At 45.8% G+C, this 22,149-nt stretch overlaps 1 protein-coding gene across 3 annotated transcripts in view; it reads left to right on the top strand.

Moving 5' to 3' along the window:
* The window catches only part of MASP1 (MBL associated serine protease 1), a gene marked incomplete at both ends in the record, with an annotated part of 58,605 nt that extends 42,266 nt beyond the window's left edge, over positions 1–16,339 (top strand). For 2 of the 3 annotated variants that reach the window (XM_079763323.1, XM_079763322.1), the window contains one exon: positions 1,514–3,940. In XM_079763323.1, the coding sequence (XP_079619449.1) occupies positions 1,514–2,397 (884 nt within the window). Of the gene's footprint in view, positions 1–1,513; positions 3,941–6,518; positions 6,657–9,734; positions 9,849–10,696; positions 10,883–12,878; positions 12,947–15,591; positions 15,692–16,148 lie in introns of those variants that run through there. The other variant, XM_079763324.1, reaches the window with a different exon arrangement.
* Between the last annotated feature and the right edge of the window lie 5,810 nt (positions 16,340–22,149).

Genomic DNA, 22,149 nt, shown 5'->3' with positions numbered 1-22,149 from the left:
TGCCTTGAGCTGTCACCTTGTAGGCTGCTGCTTGTAATTGAGAATCTGGCCTTCAACTGTGAAAGGCCAGACCACAGAGAGTTAGCAAAGGCCAGCTCATATCTGGCCTGGGGTGAACAACAGGGTAACTCAAGAATAAATAAGAAGCATTTGGCATCAGGAAGAAGCGCATCTGAAAAGCATTAGGTTTCTAAATGCCTGACTTCTCAAAGGTGCCAAGAACACTCAAATGCTCTTTAGTCTTTGTTGCTAGTTTCTAGGGCCAAGGAGTGTAGCCTGGTCATTTGCAACCAAGAAGAGGCCCATGCTCCCACCAGGCTTACCTCCCAGGCCTAAGAACCATGCTGGGAAGGGTTCATGTGAACTTGTTCTTAGCCAGCGGGGCATGATCCTGAAGACCCTCTGCTCATGAGCCAAAGGTGTTTGGCTGCAGGAGGCTGGTGGTGCATGTGCATGCCTTGGGTACAACTCAGAGGAACGAAGTTTGATCAGACCTTTCTTCTTCCCCTGAAGGTATACAGGGTTCCTGGGTGCAATGATGGGTGGCTCAGAACAGGGCCCATGCATCATTGCTTGTAGATTATGCCACCTTTCTCTATCCTTAGATGCCCTGGGCATCCATTCTCAGATTGAGTCCTTTATGCTAGAGAAGAAAAGGTTAGAGGGCCCATCACATGATCTTTACATGTAATGAGGCATTGTGGAATACAGGACAAGACATTGATTGTAGAATCTAGTTAAGCCCCTGCTACTTATCTTAATAGCCATGTGACCTTGGATAGTCACTTAACCTCTGGAGAGTTTTACTTACCTATAAAATGGGGGTGACCAGGGCAAATAAAATAAAAATTAAAAGAATTTTGGATTTGAAAGATCCTTGGAGATCATCTTAAACTGCCTCATTTAGCAGGTCAAAAATTAAAATCTAAAGAGGGCAATTTACTGAGCCAAAGTCATTACAGGACATAGGAGAGAAAAGCCAGGTCAAGGCCTCAGGTGTCTTGGCTCCCAGTCCAGTGTTTCGTGTGACTTACTATTCCATCTTTTAGTTTCTTTCATATCTCAAAGCCCATGACCTGTGGTTTTCAGAAGTTTTATAAGTGCCCACAGTATGGACTACTTCTGGAATATGAGATGCCTTTCTAGAGAAAAAAAAAAAAAATGGAGAGGTGATCATATTGGAGACTGGCCAGGCTCAAGATGGTCCAGCCCAAAAGTGATCCTGGCTAGAAATGGTTCAAGATGATGATGGTTCATGCATGAAATGGTCTGATCCATAGATGGCCCTGATTACAGAAGGTCCAGACTATAGCTCAGCCAGGCTAGAAAAACTTAGGCCAAACATGACCCAGCACAGAGATCTTCTAGGCTAGTGTGGCCCATGATGTTGAGTAGGGTCCCGTGGTGGCAAAATCTACAGTGGGTGAGATGTGAATTTCTCTTAGTGGCTCTTTTCACATGATGACCTTTTCACAGTGTGTCTCTTGTCCCCACTCCCTCCTTCTTCTTACAGTGTGTGGTCAGCCCTCCCGCACCCTGCCAAACCTGGTCAAGAGGATCATCGGGGGCCGGAATGCCGAGCCCGGCCTTTTCCCATGGCAGGCCCTGATAGTGGTGGAGGACACCTCGAGAGTGCCAAATGACAAGTGGTTTGGGAGTGGGGCCCTGCTCTCTGAGTCCTGGATCCTCACAGCAGCCCATGTGCTGCGCTCCCAACGCAGAGACAACACAGTGACACCGGTCTCCAAGGAGCACATCACTGTCTACCTGGGCCTGCACGACATGAGGGACAAATCGGGGGCTGTCAACAGCTCAGCTGCCCGAGTGGTGCTCCACCCAGACTTCAACATCCAGAACTACAACCACGACATAGCTCTGGTACAACTGCAGGAACCTGTGCCACTGGGACCCCACGTCATGCCCATCTGCCTACCAAGACCCGAATCTAAAGGCCCAGCGCCCCACATGCTAGGCCTGGTGGCAGGCTGGGGCATCTCCAATCCTAATGTGACAGTGGATGAGATCATCAGCAGTGGCACTCGGACCTTGTCAGATGTCTTGCAGTATGTCAAGTTACCCGTGGTGCCACACGCAGAGTGCAAAACCAGCTATGAGTCCCGCTTGGGCAACTACAGCGTCACAGAGAACATGTTCTGTGCCGGCTACTATGAGGGTGGCAAGGACACATGCCTTGGAGATAGTGGTGGGGCCTTTGTCATCCTTGATGACTTCAGCCAGACTTGGGTGGCCCAAGGCCTAGTGTCCTGGGGAGGCCCTGAAGAATGTGGTAGCAAGCAGGTCTATGGGGTCTACACAAAGGTCTCCAACTATGTGGACTGGGTGTGGAAACAAATGGGCTCTCCTCAAGGTCTGGGGGAGCTCCAGGTGGAACGGTGAGCTGACAGGCCTCCTCAGGGCCTGCCTGCCCTGCCTCAGCCCAAGCGAGGCTGACCCCACACTTCTGACAGCATACTCCATGTTACTCACTAGACCAAATGGAATGGAACATGCTGCTCCCATCCTCTGGGGACAACCCCAGGACCCTAAGAGGCAGCAGAGTGGTATAGAGGAGAGTCTCTACACAAAAGACCTGGGCCCATGGCCCTGGGCAAGTCCCTTCCCCTCTCCAGGACTCACTGTTCTCAGCAATACAAAAGAGCTTGAAGTCTGGGCCAGTCCTAGTACTACTCTCCAGGACTGCTTTATCCCAGTGGCCTTATTCACTCCTATTCACTTATCAAATCCATGGTTGCTGTAACTGGACCTGATTGTTAGAAAATGTTTCCTTACATTGAACTGAACTCCAAGTCCATATATTTTCCTAGCTCTATCCTCTGGGCACAGACAAGTCTAGTTCCTCCTCTAGGAGAAACCCATTCAGGTTTGGGGAGATGGATATTATACCCTAAGGCCCTGCTCTCCTAATGAAATCCCTGCAGTACTCTTATCCCGAGATTTCTCTCCCAAAAGCTTCTTGTAATCCAAGCCTTAGTCTTTATGGTATCTGTTAAAGGGACTTCAAGGGACAAAGAGAAAGCTGGGGATGTCTGGATGACTTGGGGAGGAGAAAAGCAGTGGGAGGCTCCCCAATCCTCTTAAATTCCTATTGTCAACTCAGAACATGCCATTTTGGACCACATGTCTACTCTCAAATACCAGCTGACTACATGGGGTACTCCAGACAAGCATGAAGCAACCTGCCAGCCTTGGAATGTATCATCTGAAAAGGTTGCCTGAGCCCCAGCCCTAGGCATGGAGACTCATCTGGATTGCTTGGAAGAAAAGAAGGCCCATGCTGTGCCCCGCTGTGCTTCTGAGCAGGAAAACAGAAGAAGTGTGGGCAAAGGACATTAGGAGTGACCTCATCCTACCAGGTTGCCCAGCATGCCCATGATCTGAGCTCTGCAGAGAATCCACCAGCATGGATGCTCAGAGGCATGTACTCCTCCAGTTTCCAGGAGCCAGAGTAAAGAGCAGTAGAGACTTACCTGTGAAAGGCAGTGAAATGAGACGGAGATCCAAGAGTCCAAAGCTCCAGCCCCAACTCTGTCTCCCACTGGCTGTACAAGTTTTGACAAATCACTTTCCCTTTTGGGGCTCATTTTCCCCATCTGTAAAAGGAAGGCATTGGGTCTCCCTCAGAGTCCTTCTAGCTCCAGCACTCAGTGCTTCCAATTGCCAGCAGCCTCTCCATGGCCTTCACAGGACTGACAGTCCTCCTGGGATTTTTCCACCAGAGACAGGTGGCCAGAGAAGCCCATGAGAGGGACTCCCAAGAGAACAGTTGGGAAGTGTCCACTTTTCTAATGGGTTCATGAAATCACACTCCTGTGCCTATGAACGCTGCATGTAGAGAATGCTATATATTGTATATCTTATATCACAAGATCACCACTCTGTAAGGTGCCTCTGCACTCTGTGTCTCCTGTCAGGGATCTAAAGTGGAAATAAAATCTCTGTGGATAATCAATAGCCTTCATTTGGGGGTTTGATTATTGTTATTTGTTTGTTTGTGACTCTTTAAAAAGAAACTTGCCCCTCATAAAGCCAAAATCTCTTCCATTACAGAAAAGGTACAATGTTTATCACCTAGATATCATCTAAGGAAATGTGATGAGGAGTGGGGTTGGTTATTGACATGGGTCCTCTCAGAGGCTGCACATTCCTTCAATGCATTGCCTACTATTTTAAGTCCTTGACTTCAAAGAGCTCAAACTAGCATGCAGGGCAAGGTCCTGTGCTTCTAGGTCTCACACAGGCAAGAGGAGTTACGTGTCATAAGAGAAGTGTAGATTGCAGTATTATGGGAACTTAAAAAAAAAAAAGAAATCCATACAGCTGAAGAGGGTCTGGGGGACCTTTGCAGAGAGGTTGTTCTGGGAGATGAAAGCATGGACTTTGATCAAGCAGGAAAGTGTGCATGAATAGATTGAGAGCAGTGGGGATTAAGGGAGAGTGGAAAGAGTCTTGGAAGCCATTCTATGTTTGTACTCTGTCCTGAAACTAGTCACTCTGTACTTTGGGGTACATCATGATCACCTGAGATGCTTGTTAGAAATTCAGATTCCTGGGTCCGCCCTGGGAAATTCTGAATCAGCAAGTCTGAAGGTGGGCAGTATAGTATGGAAAGTAGCTTGTGAATGGGGAGGGGGGTTGCTGAGCTACAGAAACAGGTTGGGAAGCTACTGCAATCATTCTGGAGGAAAATGGTGAAAAGCTACCAAACCTAGGGCTATGATAACACAGATGTGTGGGCAGGGAGTTTTAAAACATTTAAGCAGTGTGTTCAGCAGGGCTTGGTGTCTAGGCATAGAAATAGTGCAGATGTGGGTGTGGGGGTAGCACAAGCTAGCCTGTTAGTGAGGGCTGGCCATGGGATGCACTCATGCTGTGCCTTGGTTTGGAGTTTGTATTATAATGACAATGTCATGCTTTCTACACCATTGGGAACTGAAACAATCCTGAACTATGTGTAAAACTTTATATGTAGCTGGTTTCAAGGATTATCATGTCATGTGTTCTATTACCTTTCAGATTTTTACTTTCCTCTAGATCAGTGGTTCTCAACCTTTCTAATGCCGCGACCCTTTAATACAGTTCCTCATGTTGTGGAGACCCCCAACCATAAAATTATTTTCGTTGCTACTTCATAACTGTAATTTTTCTACTGTTAATGAATCGTAATTTAAATATCTGTTTTCCGATGGTCTTAGGCTCTACAGCAGCGGTTCTTAACCTGGTTGAGAACTGCCAGCAGGGTCGCCTAAGACCATCGGAAAACACAGATATTTACAAGGGGGGAACCAGATTGCTCCAATTGGTTATGAAGTAGCAATGAAAATAATTTTATGGTTGGGGGTCACCACAACATGAGGAATTGTATTAAAGGGCCGCGGCATTAGAAAGGTTGAGAACCACTGCTCTAGATATTTGGACTCTGTGTGTTGTGACATATTGAGACACTGAGGGGTCATGAAGGTTATGTGGAGAGCACACTGTGACATGGTGCTTCTTCCAAATTCACCTCAAAGGAGAAGGAAGGATGTAGAAACTGTCACCTCTTCTCCCCAGAAGCTTGGCTATGGAAGGGAGGGATAGGAGAAACTTTGAAATGAGTGGGATGCAGGGAAAGTAGAAATTTGATTTTAGGATGAGAAGGCCTGACCCTGTTTTGGAGGCATAGATAAAGGAGAGCTGCAAAATACAGAAAGGGGATAAGAATCCATAAAGCCAGGTCCTCAAGAATTTGGAAATGAGGAAATCCAAAGCCCAGAATTAATTCTGGAGACAAGAAAGTTTACAGAGGAAGCAGATGGAGTGAGGGATGGTTGGGGCACTTCCCACCCAGTGGGTTTTGAGTATCTTCTGGGAATAGGGAGAGGAGGTTAGCTTAGTGAGAAAGAGAAATATAGACTCAAATAATTGAAGTATATACCAAAAGGCTTCAGGTATGGTTAGATCAAGGGTTTCAAATATCAGGATACAATCTCTCCCTTGCTTCACTTCTCATCTTCTAGTTCCACTTTTCTCTACTAGTAACATTATCTCAGCAGACTCTCCATGAAGTGATCTTTGGCAGATCTGGGCTTATAGCCAGTAGTTTAGCAACAGAGAAAGATCTCTCTCTCTCTCTCTCTCTCTCTCTCTCCCCGCCTCTCTCTCTCTCCCCCCCTTAGCCTCCAAGTCAGGCTTTCATTGGCCAGGCCCAAGGTTATAGTCCCACCTCAGAGCAATTGCTGTGACCAGAGAATGAGAGGCATGAATTAGTCAGGTCTGGGTCACATTCCTACCTCTAAAACCAGAGATAAAATCATTCCAACTCAGGATATATGGACTGGGAATAGGGGAAGAGTGGATCCCAGAGGAAAATTGGCATGCTGTCACTGAATGGGGCCATGGATGCTTGGAGATCAAAAATTAACAGGTGTTCCTAACAGAGAGTAATGAGCTGGTAGCTCTGGCAAAGGGCTGGATGGAGCCAAGAGTGTGACATGTTCCCTCTCCCCTGGCTGCCGCAGTGTGTGGGCTCCCCAAGTTCTCCAGGAATCTGATAGCCAGGATCTTCAATGGGCGCCCGGCTGACAAGGGAACCACCCCCTGGATTGCCATGCTGTCACACCCGAATGGGCAGCCCTTCTGTGGAGGCTCCCTTATAGGTAAGGAGAAGGTGGAAGGGGTGGGGAACCCAGCGTTAGGAACCAGTGTGGGAGCAAAGGTAGATTGATCAACATTTCTTCATTGAGAACCACTGTGTACACCAGTAGCCAGGCCAAAAAGTATAGTGTTGTAGAAAGGGCCCTTAGCTGGGGCCAAGAGATATGTGTTCCTGTTCTAACTGGTTCCTTTAGTCAGCAAATACCTACTGAGTCCTGGTCAGTCTCTGGTACTTGGAAGGATCAGAGGGTCAGCCCCTCAAACATGAATTACAAGACATGACTCAAAGGCAGGGTGTGCCAAGGCTATGGAAGCAGGGAAAACCAGGAAATTCACCCTGGAGAAGTGAGGGAACTTTCTTATGAAGGCCTTGAATGCCCTACTTAGGAATTTATATTTTATCCTGAACACTATTGCAGACTTAGAAGCATGTTCTGGAAAGTTCTCCAGAGGCTATGTGGATTGAAAAGGAGGGTGACTCAGGAGGTCAGGGTTCAGTGAGGTAGCTATTGCAGTAGTCAAGAGGGAAGTCATTAGCTTCAGAATGAGGACAGGGGATGCAGAGGAAGGAGGATGGCAATGAGGCAGATTCAAAAGCATTGGGAAATAGAATCATCAGGCTTTTGTAATGGATTAAATGTGGTGGGAGTGGGAGCAAGAGCCGGACAGGAAAGGCTGATAGACCTTCCTGCCGCAATTGGGTCCAGATGACCTAAGGTCCATTCCAGCTCTGACATCCTAAGAAAAAGGAGTCTGCGGCCAATGCCTGGCTTGATTCCATCACAGAGGAAGAAGGTCTGGATAGGTTCACATCTGTCTACACAGCTCCTGGGGCTGCTGGCCTCACCTCTTACTGACCCACCTCCTCCAGGGTTCAGTCAGGTGAGGACAGCTCCCCACCAGGGATCCCCCCAAGTACCAGGCCTGGACCAGGGCTGCAGTCAGACACCCTGGGATATGTGAAATGGCAACCAGGCATTAGCCCTCCTCTACAATAAATTGATACTTACATTCCCACAAACACAAAGGTGAGTGTTCTCACCCTATTAAGCCTCCGAAAGAGGCACAGAGAGTGACTACAGGTGACAGGGGCAGCCCTGTGAGTAATGGGCAGGGGAGAGGACCAAGGGATAGAAGGAGGGAGAGGGACAGAGAGACAGAGCTAGAGGACAAAGAGAGGACAGAAAGATAGAGAACATGAGAGAGACCTGGAAAATAAGAGAGCAGGAACTGGAGACAGATAAAGGAGAAAATAAAAGTAAACAAATATGACAAGAGGAAGAGAGGCTGGTAGGGCACGAGATAGCCCAGAGAGAGGAGAAATCAGGAAAGACAGAAAAGCAGAGAGGAACAAGAAGTAAAGGAAGGGTCAAAAAAGAAGCAGAGCAATGGTGAGGAGCAGTGGGGAGACTGGAGGCATGAGACCACTTCATCAGACATTGCTGGTTTTGTTAGAATGTGAGTGAGATATGGGTTATGTGCTCACAGTTTTAAAAATTAAATTCATTTTCTTGAGCCTGGAGATTTTAAGTTCAATTATGTCCAATGCTTATTTGTATCTACTGCGTGTTTATTCCATATTATGTTTTGAAGATGTTAGAAGTCTGCTTCTCTATCCTCGACCACGATGTTAGAGTTCTCCCATGCTCCACCCTGCACAGCTCTCCTAATCTAGAATATCTCTCCTCCTCCTGGTATTCAGTTCTGTAGAGGGAGTACAGGGTGGGAGGGAATGCAGGAAAGGGGCTGAGGGACAGAGGAAGGAAGGAAAGCACCACCACTTCGATGGCTCGGGGACTCCAAGAGTATTTGCAGAGCTGGGAGGCAATGCCACATCTCTGGACTTCCCATTGCACACCCCTGGGTTTGTTTAAATGCTCCAGAGCCTTGCTCTGAGATGGCTCTCTCATCCCATTTTATCCACATGGGAAATTTGGTCAACAGTCCCTGGCTGTGGACAGAGCTCAAAAATTCCTCCAGACAAAGAGAGTGGCCTGCATCGAGCTCTATTTAGAACCCAGCAGCCAGAGCACATAGCTGCTCCTGAGAGGGCCAAGCAGAGCCTGGAACCTGCTCCAAAAAGGTACCTCTGCCTGGAACTCTGAACTCTGACCTGATATCCACACCCCAAAACCCTGGTGCCTTTTCTTTCTGTTTGGCTCATTCTGGTTATGCCTCTAGTTTTAGTTACTTATGAGTTTATCATCTGCTTCACCTAAAGAATGAGCCAAAGCCTGACCCTATATTAAACAAAGGACAGGAACTGGTCCACTGAGGGGAAAAGACAGCTGAGATAGAAGACATGCTTTAAGCTGATGGTCAGGAGACCCAGGGTCTGGCCCTGGCCTGTTACTAACCTTCTGAGTGACCCTATAGATCCCTACTTTCCTCCAAGCCTCAGGAACCATATATATAAAATGAGAGGTTAGGATCAGAGCAGTGGTGGCAGTAGAATCATCTGGGGAACTTTAAAACATATTTGTGCCTGGGCCATACTCCCATAATTTACCTGGTCTGGCTTCAGGCCCAGGTACTATTTTTTTTTTTTAATTCCCCAGGTGGTTCTAATGCATATACACAGTTGGGGAGCAGCATGATATGTCAGTGCTTTTACAACCTCAGTGCCTCAGTGTGCCTAGGAATTACTCGAGGATCTTGTTAACATTCCCAGATTTCCCTACTGAAGGCAGATTCTGCTTCAGTAGGTCTGAGGTGGTAGCCTGAGAATCTGCATTTATAAGCCATTTCCAGATGGGGTTGTTGACGCTGGGCCAGGGACCACAAGGTCAGAGGAGTAGCCGGTGAGCACAAGGTTTTTTGTGGACCCACTTTGGCCTGTCTGGAGCTCACCAACCCTATGGGTTTAAGGGGGCGCTGAAACCCTGTTAAAGATGTTCAGCCTTAGCTTTGATTGGAATAGGCAGATAAAACCGCAGATTCAACTCCTCATCTTCACTTTAGTGTCTGACTTGAGGCTTTGAAATGCAATGGCGAAGAGTGCCCTAGAGTAATCTGAAGGCCTCAGCTCGAGACAGGTCGGGGCAGTCCAGGGCAGTGTGTGTACACAATTCTGTTGTCAGGCTCCAACTGGATTTTGACGGCGGCTCACTGCCTCCACCATTCGCTTGATCCAGAGGACCCAATCCTCCACGACTTTTACCTGCTCAGCCCTTCTGACTTCAAAATCATCATGGGTGAGTGAGGAGCAAGGTGATTCCTGAAGCCAGTTGTGGTTCTGGGAATGGGGTGTGTCCACTCAATCATTCATCAGGGCAGGACCCCTGGGATGAAGAACCAGCTGGGACTGGAGTCCAGGGACTTGAGTCTAAGCTCAAGGCAATGATTTTCAGGTGCAGGGACCATGAGCAAGTCATTGAAGTCTAGGCTTCAGTTTTATAATGGGGAAATAAAGAACCCATCTAGATAAATTCTAAAGACACTTCAGGCTTCTATGAATCCATGCTTTCAAGTGAGTCATACACATATAATTCCATCCCCAATACCACCAGCTGATTCAATTTAGTTCCCTGCTGACACTATGCCAGGATCTAAGGACACAGCATAATTAAGACCTAGTTCCTGCCCATAAGGAGCTTACAGTCTAATAAAGGAATAAAATATAAGCATGGAGACTCCTAGCATAAGAGAAAAAGCTATAAGTTCTATAGGAGAAAAACAGATAAAATGTCATGGGAGTTCATAGGGAAAAGACTTCTAACTAAAAAAATCAAACTCAAGAATTGGAGAGGCTTCATGGAGGAGGCAGCACATGATCCAGAAGGGTGCTTATATGATTTGAACATGTGGTGATGAACTTTGGAATGAGTATTATAAAGCAATGAGATCAGCCCATGAAGAAAGACAGAAGTGGAAGCCCATGAGAATACATGGGGAAGAGCAGGTAGGACAGGATTGCTGGGAAAAGGTGAATAAAAGAGTTAAGGCTGGAAACGTGGACTGGATGAGACAGAGGGCTGACAGGGAGTAAAGTGTGACCTTATCTTCTGTGCCTCCATGCCTCATGTGCCTTCTTTTTGCTCAGGTAAACATTGGAGACACCGGTCAGACGAGACTGAACAGCATCTCGGGGTCAAACACATCTTTCTCCATCCCCAGTATGACCCCAACACATTTGAGAACGACGTGGCTCTGGTGGAGCTATCAAAGGGCCCAGTGCTGAATGACTTTGTGATGCCCATCTGTCTCCCAGAGAGTACCCCGGAGGAAGGTACCTCTCCCCATCCCTGGCCCCACCTCTGCAGAACAGCAGGTGCCTCCAAAGAGACTTCTTCTCCAGCGTTGGTGAGGCTCTGGTGCCAACGAAGCCACCTGACAATGTCTGCATGATTCCTCAGCTGCCTTCCCTAAAACAACTGTCAGGCTGGTTCCTAGGTGGCACATAGTTAATAGGAAGTACTATATCAGCCAGAGTCCAGATGGGGAAACAGAAACGAGACTAGTTATTGTTACAGAGAGAATCTAACATAAGGTGCTGGAGAACTAGAGAAGTAACAGGGGAATGCTGAGATAATATAGTACTTGCAGGAAGAAACTACTACTCCTGGGGCTGGAGGGACAAAGGGAAGAGGTTGGAGTTATAGAACCTAGAAGCCTGGACAGGGACCCTGTGGAGCAAGAACTCTGACTCGTGTGGAAGAGGCCCCATTAGGGAAACAGCTGGAACCAAGCACCACTGCTGGGGTAAGAAACCACTGAGGTGGGGGGTGATGTCAACAGTAACAGCAAGCCTTCCTGAAAGTGCCCCCTATTTTCAAGATCCCCCTGAAAAAGCAGAAGTGCCAATTCATCTGTAGGGTTACAAAGCAGAGTATAGAAGGGTAAGTTTGGAACTGAAGGACAATAGATTTATCACAGCATAGACTCACTCCCCATGCTACATTTCTTAACTGGCTGACTTTGAGGAAGTTGCTGAACCTCAAGTCCCTTGCCTCTACACTGAGGATAATACCCCATGAGGTGGTCATTATATTTAAATGAAATACTATATTCAAATGTATCCAACACAGAGTGAGAGTCCCACCAGGGCAGTTAGCTTCCCTTTTATTCTGTTAGAAGTTCAGGGGTGCCATGTTACAGCTAAACTCCTTCAGTTCAAAGAAGTTATAAAAAATGGCTGAATGGAATTTGAGAAATATTAGGTAGAGTAAGCCAATGGGAAAGGCACGCCTACCATATATAGTTGCTTTACATTCATTAACTTGTTTACCACTTATAAAAGTCTTGTGAGGTGGTATTATAGTCCCATTTTTCAGATGAGAAAACTGAGGGTCAGCCATGTGAAGTGACTTACTCAAGATCCAGCTTGTAAGAAGCAGATCTGGGGCCTAGAATCCAGGTTTTTCAATGTAAAGCCCAGTGCTGTATTCAGGATCCAGGCTTTTCTTCAAATAAGGAAAAAGTGCTCTATCAGTATTTAATCCACTTCCACATCACTCTGAGATTTGCCGACTTCATAGACTTCTAGAATAACAGAGCTGGGGGGTGGGGGGGGGAGGAGTTAGAGAATATCAAGCCCAGCCTCTTCATTTTATGGATAAAGAAATTGAGGCTCATAATGGGAGGGAGGAGTGAGAGCTTGCTAAAGGCAGCGTGCATATTGTGGACTAAGCTGGACTTTTTTAAATAATATATTTTATTGATTTTTTACAGAGGGGAAGGGAGACAGATAGAGAGTTAGAAACATTGGTGAGAGAGAAACATCAATCAACTGCCTCCTGTACACTCCCTACTGGGGATGTGCCCGCAACCAAGGTACATGCCCTTGACCAGAATCAAACCTGGGACCCTTCAATCCGTAGGCCGACACTCTATCCACTGAGCCAAACTGGTTAGGGCTAAGCTGGACTTTTTATTTTTCCACAATTACTGATTGAGCACCTACTATGTGCCAGTACTGTTGCAGGCATAGGGATACAGCAGTGAACAAGATAGATGAGATGACTGCTGTCATGGAGCCTGCTAGTTGGGAGTGGGAGAGAATAGATAACTAAACAAATCAGCTAATGATTCATAGAAACAAATGCCTAGACCTCTGTTGCAGGTTACCTCTAACCCAGCAGTCTTCCTCCTCACCAAGCTGGCTTTCTCTGAGGGGGCAAATTCAACCCTTCCTCCTCAAGCAGAGGATGATGGACTGCAAGATGCAACCTTCTGAAAAGCCCACAAACAGCCTCTCTTCTCCCACTGTGTATTCTCTCCTCCAGGGACTATGGTCATCGTCAGTGGCTGGGGGAAGCAGTTCTTGCAAAGGTTCCCAGAGACCCTGATGGAGGTAAAGTTTAACTTATGCCTTACAGAGAGTGACACCCCTGCCCTGCATGAGACCTTCCTGATCCATGTTTCCCCTTAGGGACTTGGAGGCTGGAGCAGGGAGTGGTTGAGAAAGACACCAGAGGCGAGCACACACATCAAAGTTCACTGACACTTTGAATCCCATCAAGCTTGATCTGTTTGTTATGCATGTCATGGGTCTCTATTCTCTAAACATTGTTGACTGTTTCTGTAGCTTATTAAAGGCTCAGCTCATGGAAATTCTTGCAGATAATAGCAGGCTTGGACACCAGAAAGGATGGTCCATCTGTACAGAATAAAGACTCACATAGCAGATTAAACAAGAATGAGCCAAAGAATAGGCTCTTGAGAGTTGCAGTCCTTGCAATAACAAACTTAACTGTTGCAATTAGAATTTCACATTCACATCTTATTAATAAAAATGTAATATGCTAATTAGACCCAACAGCTGAACAACCTTCCAGAGGTCATTCCGGACGTCCTTCTGGATGAAGCCACTGCAGCGGGGGCCAAGGCAGAGGTGGTTAGGGGCAATCAGGCAGGCAGGCAGAGTGGTTTGGGGTGATCAGGCAGGCAGGCAGAGTGGCTAGGGGTGATCAGGCAGGCAGGCAAGTAAGTGGTTAGGGGCGATGAGGCAGGCAGGCAGAGTGGTTAAGGGTCATCAGGCAGGCAGGCAGGCAGGCGAGTGGTTAGGAGCCAGTGGTCCCAGATTGCAAGAGGGTGCAGGCTGGGCTGAGGAACCCCCTCTCCCCCGTGCACAAATTTCATGCACTGGGCCTCTAGTCATTACATAAAAGAACAGTGAACTAGAAGTAAGGAACCATGGCTCCTAGTCCTAACTCCTGCTAACTTTCTGGGTGGTCTTAAACAAGTAATTTGCCTCTGTAGACTATAGTTTAGTATCTCAAGCTGCAAAGTCAGGGACAACACTTGATGTCCTCCAAAAGCTGCCTGGCTCTGATATTACCAGGTTCTATGACTGCCACAGCTAGTTTCTAAATCCTTCAACACATGTTATTTTAAGTACTTTAAATTTTCAAATTTGCAGCAACCATTCACTCTTCGTTCATTAAATCCCAGGTGATCATTTGGTGCCTCCCACATACTAGACATTGTACTAGCTACTAGGTATGCTGAGGGATAAAAGGACAGATCTGGTTCCAGGACTCCTTGGGCTGATAGTCAAGTGGGAAATACAGACAGTAGTTACCAATGTGATAAATGTGATGATGGAGAAATGTGGAATGCTCCTGAATGTATAATGGGGGATATGACCTTGTCTTAGGGGCTCAGGAGGACTTCCCAGAGGCAGTAACATCTAAACAATAAATAAAGGCCAGTCAGGCACTTAACAGTTTTCTGAGGATATGTGCTCACAACTGCCCTGCCCTGATTTCCTCTCCCCACTTATCCCGGAAGGCCGTGGCCCAAGAGCGACCTGAATGTCCTCTGGTCCCTTCCCAGCAAAGGCCAACAGAAGCTGTATTTTGGGGCCATATGACCCATTCAGTTATTGGTTTGGCTGAACTAAACTCATAGGTTTCCTTGTTTTAGTCCACACATCTATGCTAACATTTAGCTCCAACCTGAATCAAGGGCAATGATAATAACAACACCTTACTTTCAGGTATCAATTTATCACCTCAATGCAAAATCTATAATAATAAAAGCATAATATGCTAATTAGACCGGACAACCTTCCAGATGAAGCTGGGGCTGCGAGGGAAGCCCAAGTTCCGGCTACCTGCCGGTGGCCCAAGGAAAGCCTGAATCCCGGGTGCCGGAGGGAAGCCGGTGCTGGCAGCCAGGGGGAAGAAGGCCTACTCTTGCACAAATTTCATGCATCGGCCCTCTAATATATATATAAATAAATACACACACATACACACACACACACACACACACACACACACACACACACACACACATACTGACTATGCTCCAAGTTACATAAGATAGAAAAGGACAAGATACAGACCTAGTGTCTAGAAGCTCATACTGTAGTGAGGGAGAATGTAAGTAAATGCTTTCTGCAAGGTGAGCATCAGTAACCCTACAGTACTAATATTTATACAGCATTCATAGTTTTCAGAGCATCATCTATCTACTCATTCATCTCCTCTTTGAACTGAATTCAGTTTTCCACCACAGTCTGTGTGGTTAGTATGTCAAATATTGTGACTTCCATTGTTCAGATGAGGAAACAGAGTCACAGAGGTCTGAAAAACAGGGATTAAGCCACATGCCTTAGGCCCCACAGCCAGTAATGGTAGGAATGGGGGAAAGAAGACTGACCGTAGATTTTGCATACAGTGCCATATTTGAAATAATGCATGTGCTGGGCAAGTATGATCACCAGTTTATAGATGAGAAAACTGAAACTCAAAGAGGGCAAATGACTTTCCCAAGGTCACATAGCAAGTTTATGACTGAGACTATACCTGATCATGGATCTGCTGATTCTCCATTCAGTATTTCTTCACCTGCACTATAGGGCAATTTCTGAGACCATGTCTAAGGTAGTTCCAAGCTCATCCAGCTGGGGCGCAGCCAGCTGTAGGGGGTGTCAGAATAGCAAGGATTCCTCAGCCAGGAGTGGGGACCAATGATGGCCTTGTATTTCAGATTGAAATCCCAATTGTTGATCACCACACCTGCCAGGAAGCCTATGCCCCACTGAAGAAGAAAGTGACCAGAGACATGATCTGTGCTGGGTTCAAGGAAGGTAAGTCAAGAGACTTGTATATAATAATTTGGTGTCTAGCTCATGCATTGAAGTGGTGCAGAGCCCAGGAATGGAAGGGCAGAACACCTGGGAGTCTGGTAGGCTAAACAGGAAAGGGGTGGTGGGGAGGAAGTTCATGAGAGGAAGGGTTCTGCCAGAGAAATGATGTCAGAGAGAAGAATGCTAAGAAATTTCCATTACTCCCTTCTCCAAGTTCACCTTTTCACCTATGAAACACAAGAATCCTTAACTGGCACTTTCTAAAATCTCTGAGCTCTGAGGAGGCCTTACCTGGAACTGCTCAGAGCCCATGTTTGAGTCAAATGATCTGCTTGCACCCCCTCGTGTCCAATTCTCTGAACTACAAGTTAGCGGTGGGAAGAAAGAGGCTCCTCTGGATTTGGGGCTAGGGAAGGGGACAGGTTACTTTGACTTGCGTCTCTTTTTTTATATTTAGGGGGGAAGGATGCCTGTGCGGGTGACTCAGGAGGTCCCATGGTGACCCTGGATAGAGAGACAGGCCAGTGGTACCTGGTGGGCACAGTGTCCTGGGGCAAGGACTGTGGAAAGAAGGACCTCTACGGAGTATATTCCTACGTCTACAGCAACAAGAACTGGATCCAGAGAGTCACCAGTATGAAGAATTGAATTCAGTTTTCCACCACCTGTCCATGGTCAGTCAGCGGAAGAGGATAATTACTTGACGCAAGACACCTTCACCCTTCACCTGCCTCATTCAGCCCATCCATTCCTAGCCAATAATGGAGACATCTCAGCCCCCTTTTCACTCTCTTTTAAGAAGCAGAGTAGCTGAGTGATCAGAACACAGGGCTGAATCCAGCCTCCATCACTTACAAGTTTTACAACAATGGACAGGTGACTTGACCCCTTTTAACCTCAGTTTCTTTGTCCATATTCTGGAAATGGCATACCTTACCTACCTCATAAAAGTTTGATGAGAATCTAATTAATTTATATATACTTACCACTTAGCACAGTGCAGGCATAAAGTAAGTATTCAGTAAATATGACTTAGCAAAATATGAGTATGTCTACCAGGCAGGCAAAATTCTCTTACAAATCCTGGCTGGGGCTTAGGTCTGATTAGTGTGTACCCTTTCTCTCAATCTTAACTATCTCTTTCATCTGCCCCCAAATGCCCTATGCTTCCTTGCTACCATGCACCTTTCCAAGCCCCAATCCCTGTCCCCCCCTAAAAATGTAAAAGAGAGAGGTTCTTAGTCCTATAGCATGTCCCACAGCAATGCATGAGCTAGACACCAAATTGTGAGAGTGCCTGTGAGAAGCAGGGCAAGGAGGGCGACTGGGAATGGTTGACAGAGAAGCCAGACACCAGTTTCTAGAACCAGTTCTGCCCTTAGCTCTCTGTGTGGCTCTAAGGAATTCCCTCCCCCTCATCCCAAAGGACCCTCCCAGCTCTGACAATCCAGTGGAACCATTTTTTTCTTGATGAGTTAAAGCCAAAGTAAGCAAAAGGTCAAAATTACCTTAAGGTTCAATAGAGTTTTGACAGAAAATACTGCTGCTGCAGCAATACCAAACCCTGGTTCCCAAAGACATAGCTCAGCCAAAATGTTAGTCAAGGGATCTTCCCTTATTACTAAGCAGAGCATCTGCTCTAGGCCCCAACCTCCTTCCCTTCTTGAGAACCTGAGCTGCACAAGGTCAGCCCTGAGAGACTAGACTCAGGCCCCTTAACCCTCCCTCCCTGTGTCCACAGCTTACCCCATGCAGCCCTTCTTCTGATTCCTCACCCCTGTTCCTTACCCTGTACACCCTAGCCCCACATGGTCATAAGTGTTTCCCACACAGAATCCCCTTGGAGAGCCGACTCCTCTCTCAGGAAGCTCCCAGAGACCTCATCCCCTCCAGAACCTGAGATTTAAGCCTTTCAGGGGATCAGAAGCCCCAAGTCCCTGTTTGGTCCTATCAATTTTGGTCTTCATGGGAGATTTCAGTTCTTGACCTGCTCTGCAGCTGCTAAAGTCATTCAGAGTCTCTTGCTGAAAGAAGATACAAGGAATGAGACTTACGGACACTATGTCCTATGCTGAATGCTCAGGAGCAGCAGTTCACAGCCTGCTTCAGGTTCTTTTTTTAAAAAATATATTTTTATTGATTTCAGAGAGGAAGACAGAGGGAAAGAGAGATAGATCAGTGATGAGAGAGAATCATTGATCAGCTGCCTTCTGCACACCCCACATTGGGGATCGAGCACACAACCAGGGCATGTGCCCTGACCAGGAATTGAACCATGACCTCCTGGTTCATAGGTCGACACTTGACCACTGAACCATGCCAGCTGAGCTACTTCTGGTTCTGTGTGCTGGTCTTCCTACCTCTCTGTGCCTTGCAGTTTATTCTATAAAGGGAAGATCACAGTAGTATCCAACTCCAGCAGACATTTGTCAAGCAAGCTGGAGCTCTATTTCATACACCAAAAAAGAAGTGTGATGCAAAGTTTGGAATTGCCCTAAGTCATTCCAAAACTCCATACTTCTCTGACTCGCAGTACTGCCTGGCAGTCCCCATGTACCAGACTGTGCTGACTGCCCCAGAGACTACTGAGATGAGGGAAATATGCCTCCTACCTTCCAGGAGCTCCAACAGAGGGAACTGGCAAACACAGGTGACCACCATGATCAGAATGAACCCCGCCCACTGCGATGTGTGGGAGCAGCATGGAGACATTGGAGGGGGAAGCATCAGGAAGGCATCCCAGAGGATATGGTGCTGGAGCTGAACCTTGAGGAGGGTGGGCACTTCCACAGGTGAGACAGGGCGGCCTTCCAGGTGGAAGGAGAACAGAGTAAATGTCCCCTCAGGCTTTCCTCAGATTACACTATCTTCTTTCACAAAAATGGCATGTCTGGTAGACCAATGTTCTGATTCTGGAAGCAGACCAACAATTAAAGGGACTTTCTCTTTAAAGTGAGACAACAATGGGACTTGGCCTTAGGATTTGTATACAAATACTGGTTTCCCTCCACTAATCAAAAGGAGAGCATTCCTATGAAACCCTCAGAAGTCAAAATAGTGTAAAGTGAAGAAACCATTGCCTTAGGACACATATTGCTAACAGATGCATAAAATAAATGGAGGTAAAGTAACGGATGCTCACAGACACAGTGCAGAGCTGTGGTGCCCAGATGCTGAGGTGCTGTGTGTGATTCCCAGAAGAAGCTTAGCGGGACCACTCTTGCTACTTCTATAGCAGCTGCTGCAAAACAAATGCTGAATGCTAATTTCGCTTTTAACCTTTTTTTCTTAAAAGTGAAAATTCTCTATGAAGCAGGTGCTAATGTACGTCTTTTGTGAAAACGAAGTGTGGTAAAGCAAACTTTCAAAAAGTGGGGATATCTGTACTGACTTATGGCTGGACATAGTTTATCCCATCTGTTCTCCCAATTGCAACTTCACCCTTAATTGTGAGCAGATGTCTGACTGTGCTGCGTAAGGCTGTATCAGCCCCTGCACTACTGCCAAGGTCCAAGAACCTGAAATCTCTCACAGAGTCAGAGGCAAAGGATTAGAGTGTCTGTAAGAACCATCTTGTCTAATTTCATGACCCTTTCTTAAACATTTCTGGAGATGGGAAACTCACTACCTCCAAATGCAGCCCATTCCAACTTCAAAATGAACACAAAGATCTCTTCTATGCAACTAAAACCCACCTCCCTAGAAGACAGTTTTTTATAGCTAAAGCTATGATTTCATACCATGAAGGTTGTTGTTTTCAGTAAGCACCATGCCAATTTCATTAGCAACAGAAGCTGTTGTTCTTGTAGGTGACTACACATTTGTTCCAATAAACATCTGCCTTGAGTCAAAGCATCCTATTTGGCTTGTTTGTTGTCATGCACTGACATTTCATCTAACATTTGTCTGGGTCTGATTAGGATCACTGTACCATGAAAAGAGAGACTATGATAAGATCATATTATCAATATAGTAGCATGTCTTAAGTTTTGCCGGTCAGTTCTGATTAAATACCTTGTCCTACTGTTCCTGTAAATTATCAGTATATCTCAAGATGCCAAGTTTTCAGCGTCAAATTACATATCTTGATTTCATCCATACCCAGAATAGAAAAAAAAATTTTTTTCAGATCATGTGTTCAATTGTTTGGTTCAGAAAATATGGTACTGTGTCTATGAGTGACCTGTTATAAATTGGAGTACAGTACTTCCTTTCTGCCATGAGTTAATATTTTCTGGTGACAGATATCTAAGAATCAATACCATCAAGAAGTCCTTCAAACAAAGGTAGGCAAGAATCAAGGATGTAAAATCCATACCCCTCAGATGGCAGAGATGGTGGCCCATCTGGGTCTAGAATAGGTCTTGAAACTAAGACACTTAGGTTCTAATGCAGCATAAGTTGACTCCCTTATCCACTTAATTTCTCCATCTATAAACTACTAGCAGAGAAACCTTCTCTGAGGGTTGTTTAGAAAAATGAGCAGATAGAAAAGAACTTTGGCAACTAAACTTAGCTCACATGTAAAAAATTGTATGGGAAATAATCACTAACATTTTTGATCACTTACTATCTGATAGAGACTACATTAAGCTCTTACACAATTCCCTAATTTAATCCTCCCAATAACCTGTGATGAATATACTAGTACTATTATTATCCCCACTTTACAGGTGAGCAAACTGGAGCACAGCAAGGCTGAAAATATGGCCCAGCCTAGAAAGAGCAACACTCCATAGCAACAAACACACATAGTGTTCAAATTTTTGTTTCTAATACTCTTCTCCAATAAAAGAAACTCCTTGAAGAAATGGCTGATCCAGGACTAGAGCAAGAAATGTTCCCTGCTCTAGTATGGGTATTTTTCTCGTACAAAATGAGCCTAAAACATCTTGGATTAGAACTTAAGGAAGTGCAATGATGGAGGGATGACAAAGGGATGCAGGAGCCTACTGGAAGAGCTCCAATGGCCAAAGCTGGAATAATTTGAGCAACCAAACAAATAAAATTATATTGTATTATAACCCAAAATATAAAGTTAATATCCATGAGTACATACTTATATGAATAAATTCTGAATACATAAATAAATGGGGAGAATAGATGGCTCTCCCATGGAGAATGCCAAATAATTTATGTAAATTATTTGCTCTAAAGGAGCTGGAATAACTTTCCATCCCTTAAGTGTGGGCTGCATATAGTGACTTCCTTTCAAAGGGTCCAATATGCAAATGGGGGAGGGGGAAGAATAACCTTATAGTGGAGAAACCTGACTGAACACTACTTAGCCAGGTGTCCACAGTTAATATCAACAGTGATGAGTCCTGTTGATAGTATGTGGCCTTGATAGGCTGTGGTGAAAGTGACACTGCATCTTTGTGCTTTTTCCTTCCTCCCCAAATCTCATAACCCCAGTCTAATCATGAGAAACATATCAGAAAAATCCCATTTGAGGGATATTCTAAAAATACTTGACCAATGTTCCTCAAAATTGTTCAGGGCATCAATAATAGGGAAAGTGGAGAAGCTGACACAACCAAGAGGACCCTGTAATGGGGTTGAATTGTATCGCCCCAAAAGATATGTTGAAGTCCTAATCTTCAATGCATCCAAATGTGACCTTATTAGGAAATGGGTTCCTTGCAGATATAATTTGTTAAGGCAAGATCATACTGCAGTATGATCTGGTTCATATTAATCCAATATGACCAGCGTCCCCATAAGAAGAGGAGACACAAGAAGCAGACACAAGAGGGAGCACCGTGTGACAACAAGGGAGAGATTCAAGTCCTGTATCTATAAACCAAGGAATGCCAAGAAACTGATGACAACCACCAGACACTAGGGTCAGGCAAGGAAGATTATTTCCTACAGGTTTCAGAGGGAGCCTGACTCTGCCAGCACTTTGATTTCAAACCTCTAGTCTCCAGATTGTGAGATAAGGCATTTCTGTTGTTTTAAGCCATTCAGTATGGGGTGCTTTGTTATGGCAGCCTTAGGAAACTGAAGCAAAGGCTAAGGAGGCATGATGACTAAATGTGATATGATACCCTAGACGGCCTCCTGGAACAGAAAAAGGACATTAGGTAAAAACAAAGAAAATCAGAAGAAAGTATGGACTTCAGTTAAGAACAAGATATGAGTACTAGAGGCCCGATGCACGAAAATTCATGCCAAAGTAGGCCTTCCTTCCCCTGGCTGCCGGCACCGGCTTCCCTGCAGTACCTGGGACCCAGGCTTCCCTCCTCCAGCTGCCAGCAGGCACCCAGAGCCCCAGCTGGCTTCCCTCCGGCCCTGGTTTCATCCAGTATAATTAGCATATTACCCTTTTATTATTATAGATTGGTTTATTAACTGTGATAAATGTACCAAACTAATGAAAGATGTTAACAATAGGGGAGACTGGATGCAGGTTATATGGGAACTTTATGTACCATCTTTACAATTTTTCTGTTAAT

This window comes from Cnephaeus nilssonii (genome assembly GCF_951640355.1).
Source record: "Cnephaeus nilssonii genome assembly, chromosome: 3".
In the NCBI taxonomy this organism is placed as follows: Eukaryota; Metazoa; Chordata; class Mammalia; order Chiroptera; family Vespertilionidae; genus Cnephaeus; species Cnephaeus nilssonii.
Note: the sequence above shows the minus strand (reverse complement) of the source record. Positions and strands in the feature narration are given on the sequence as shown.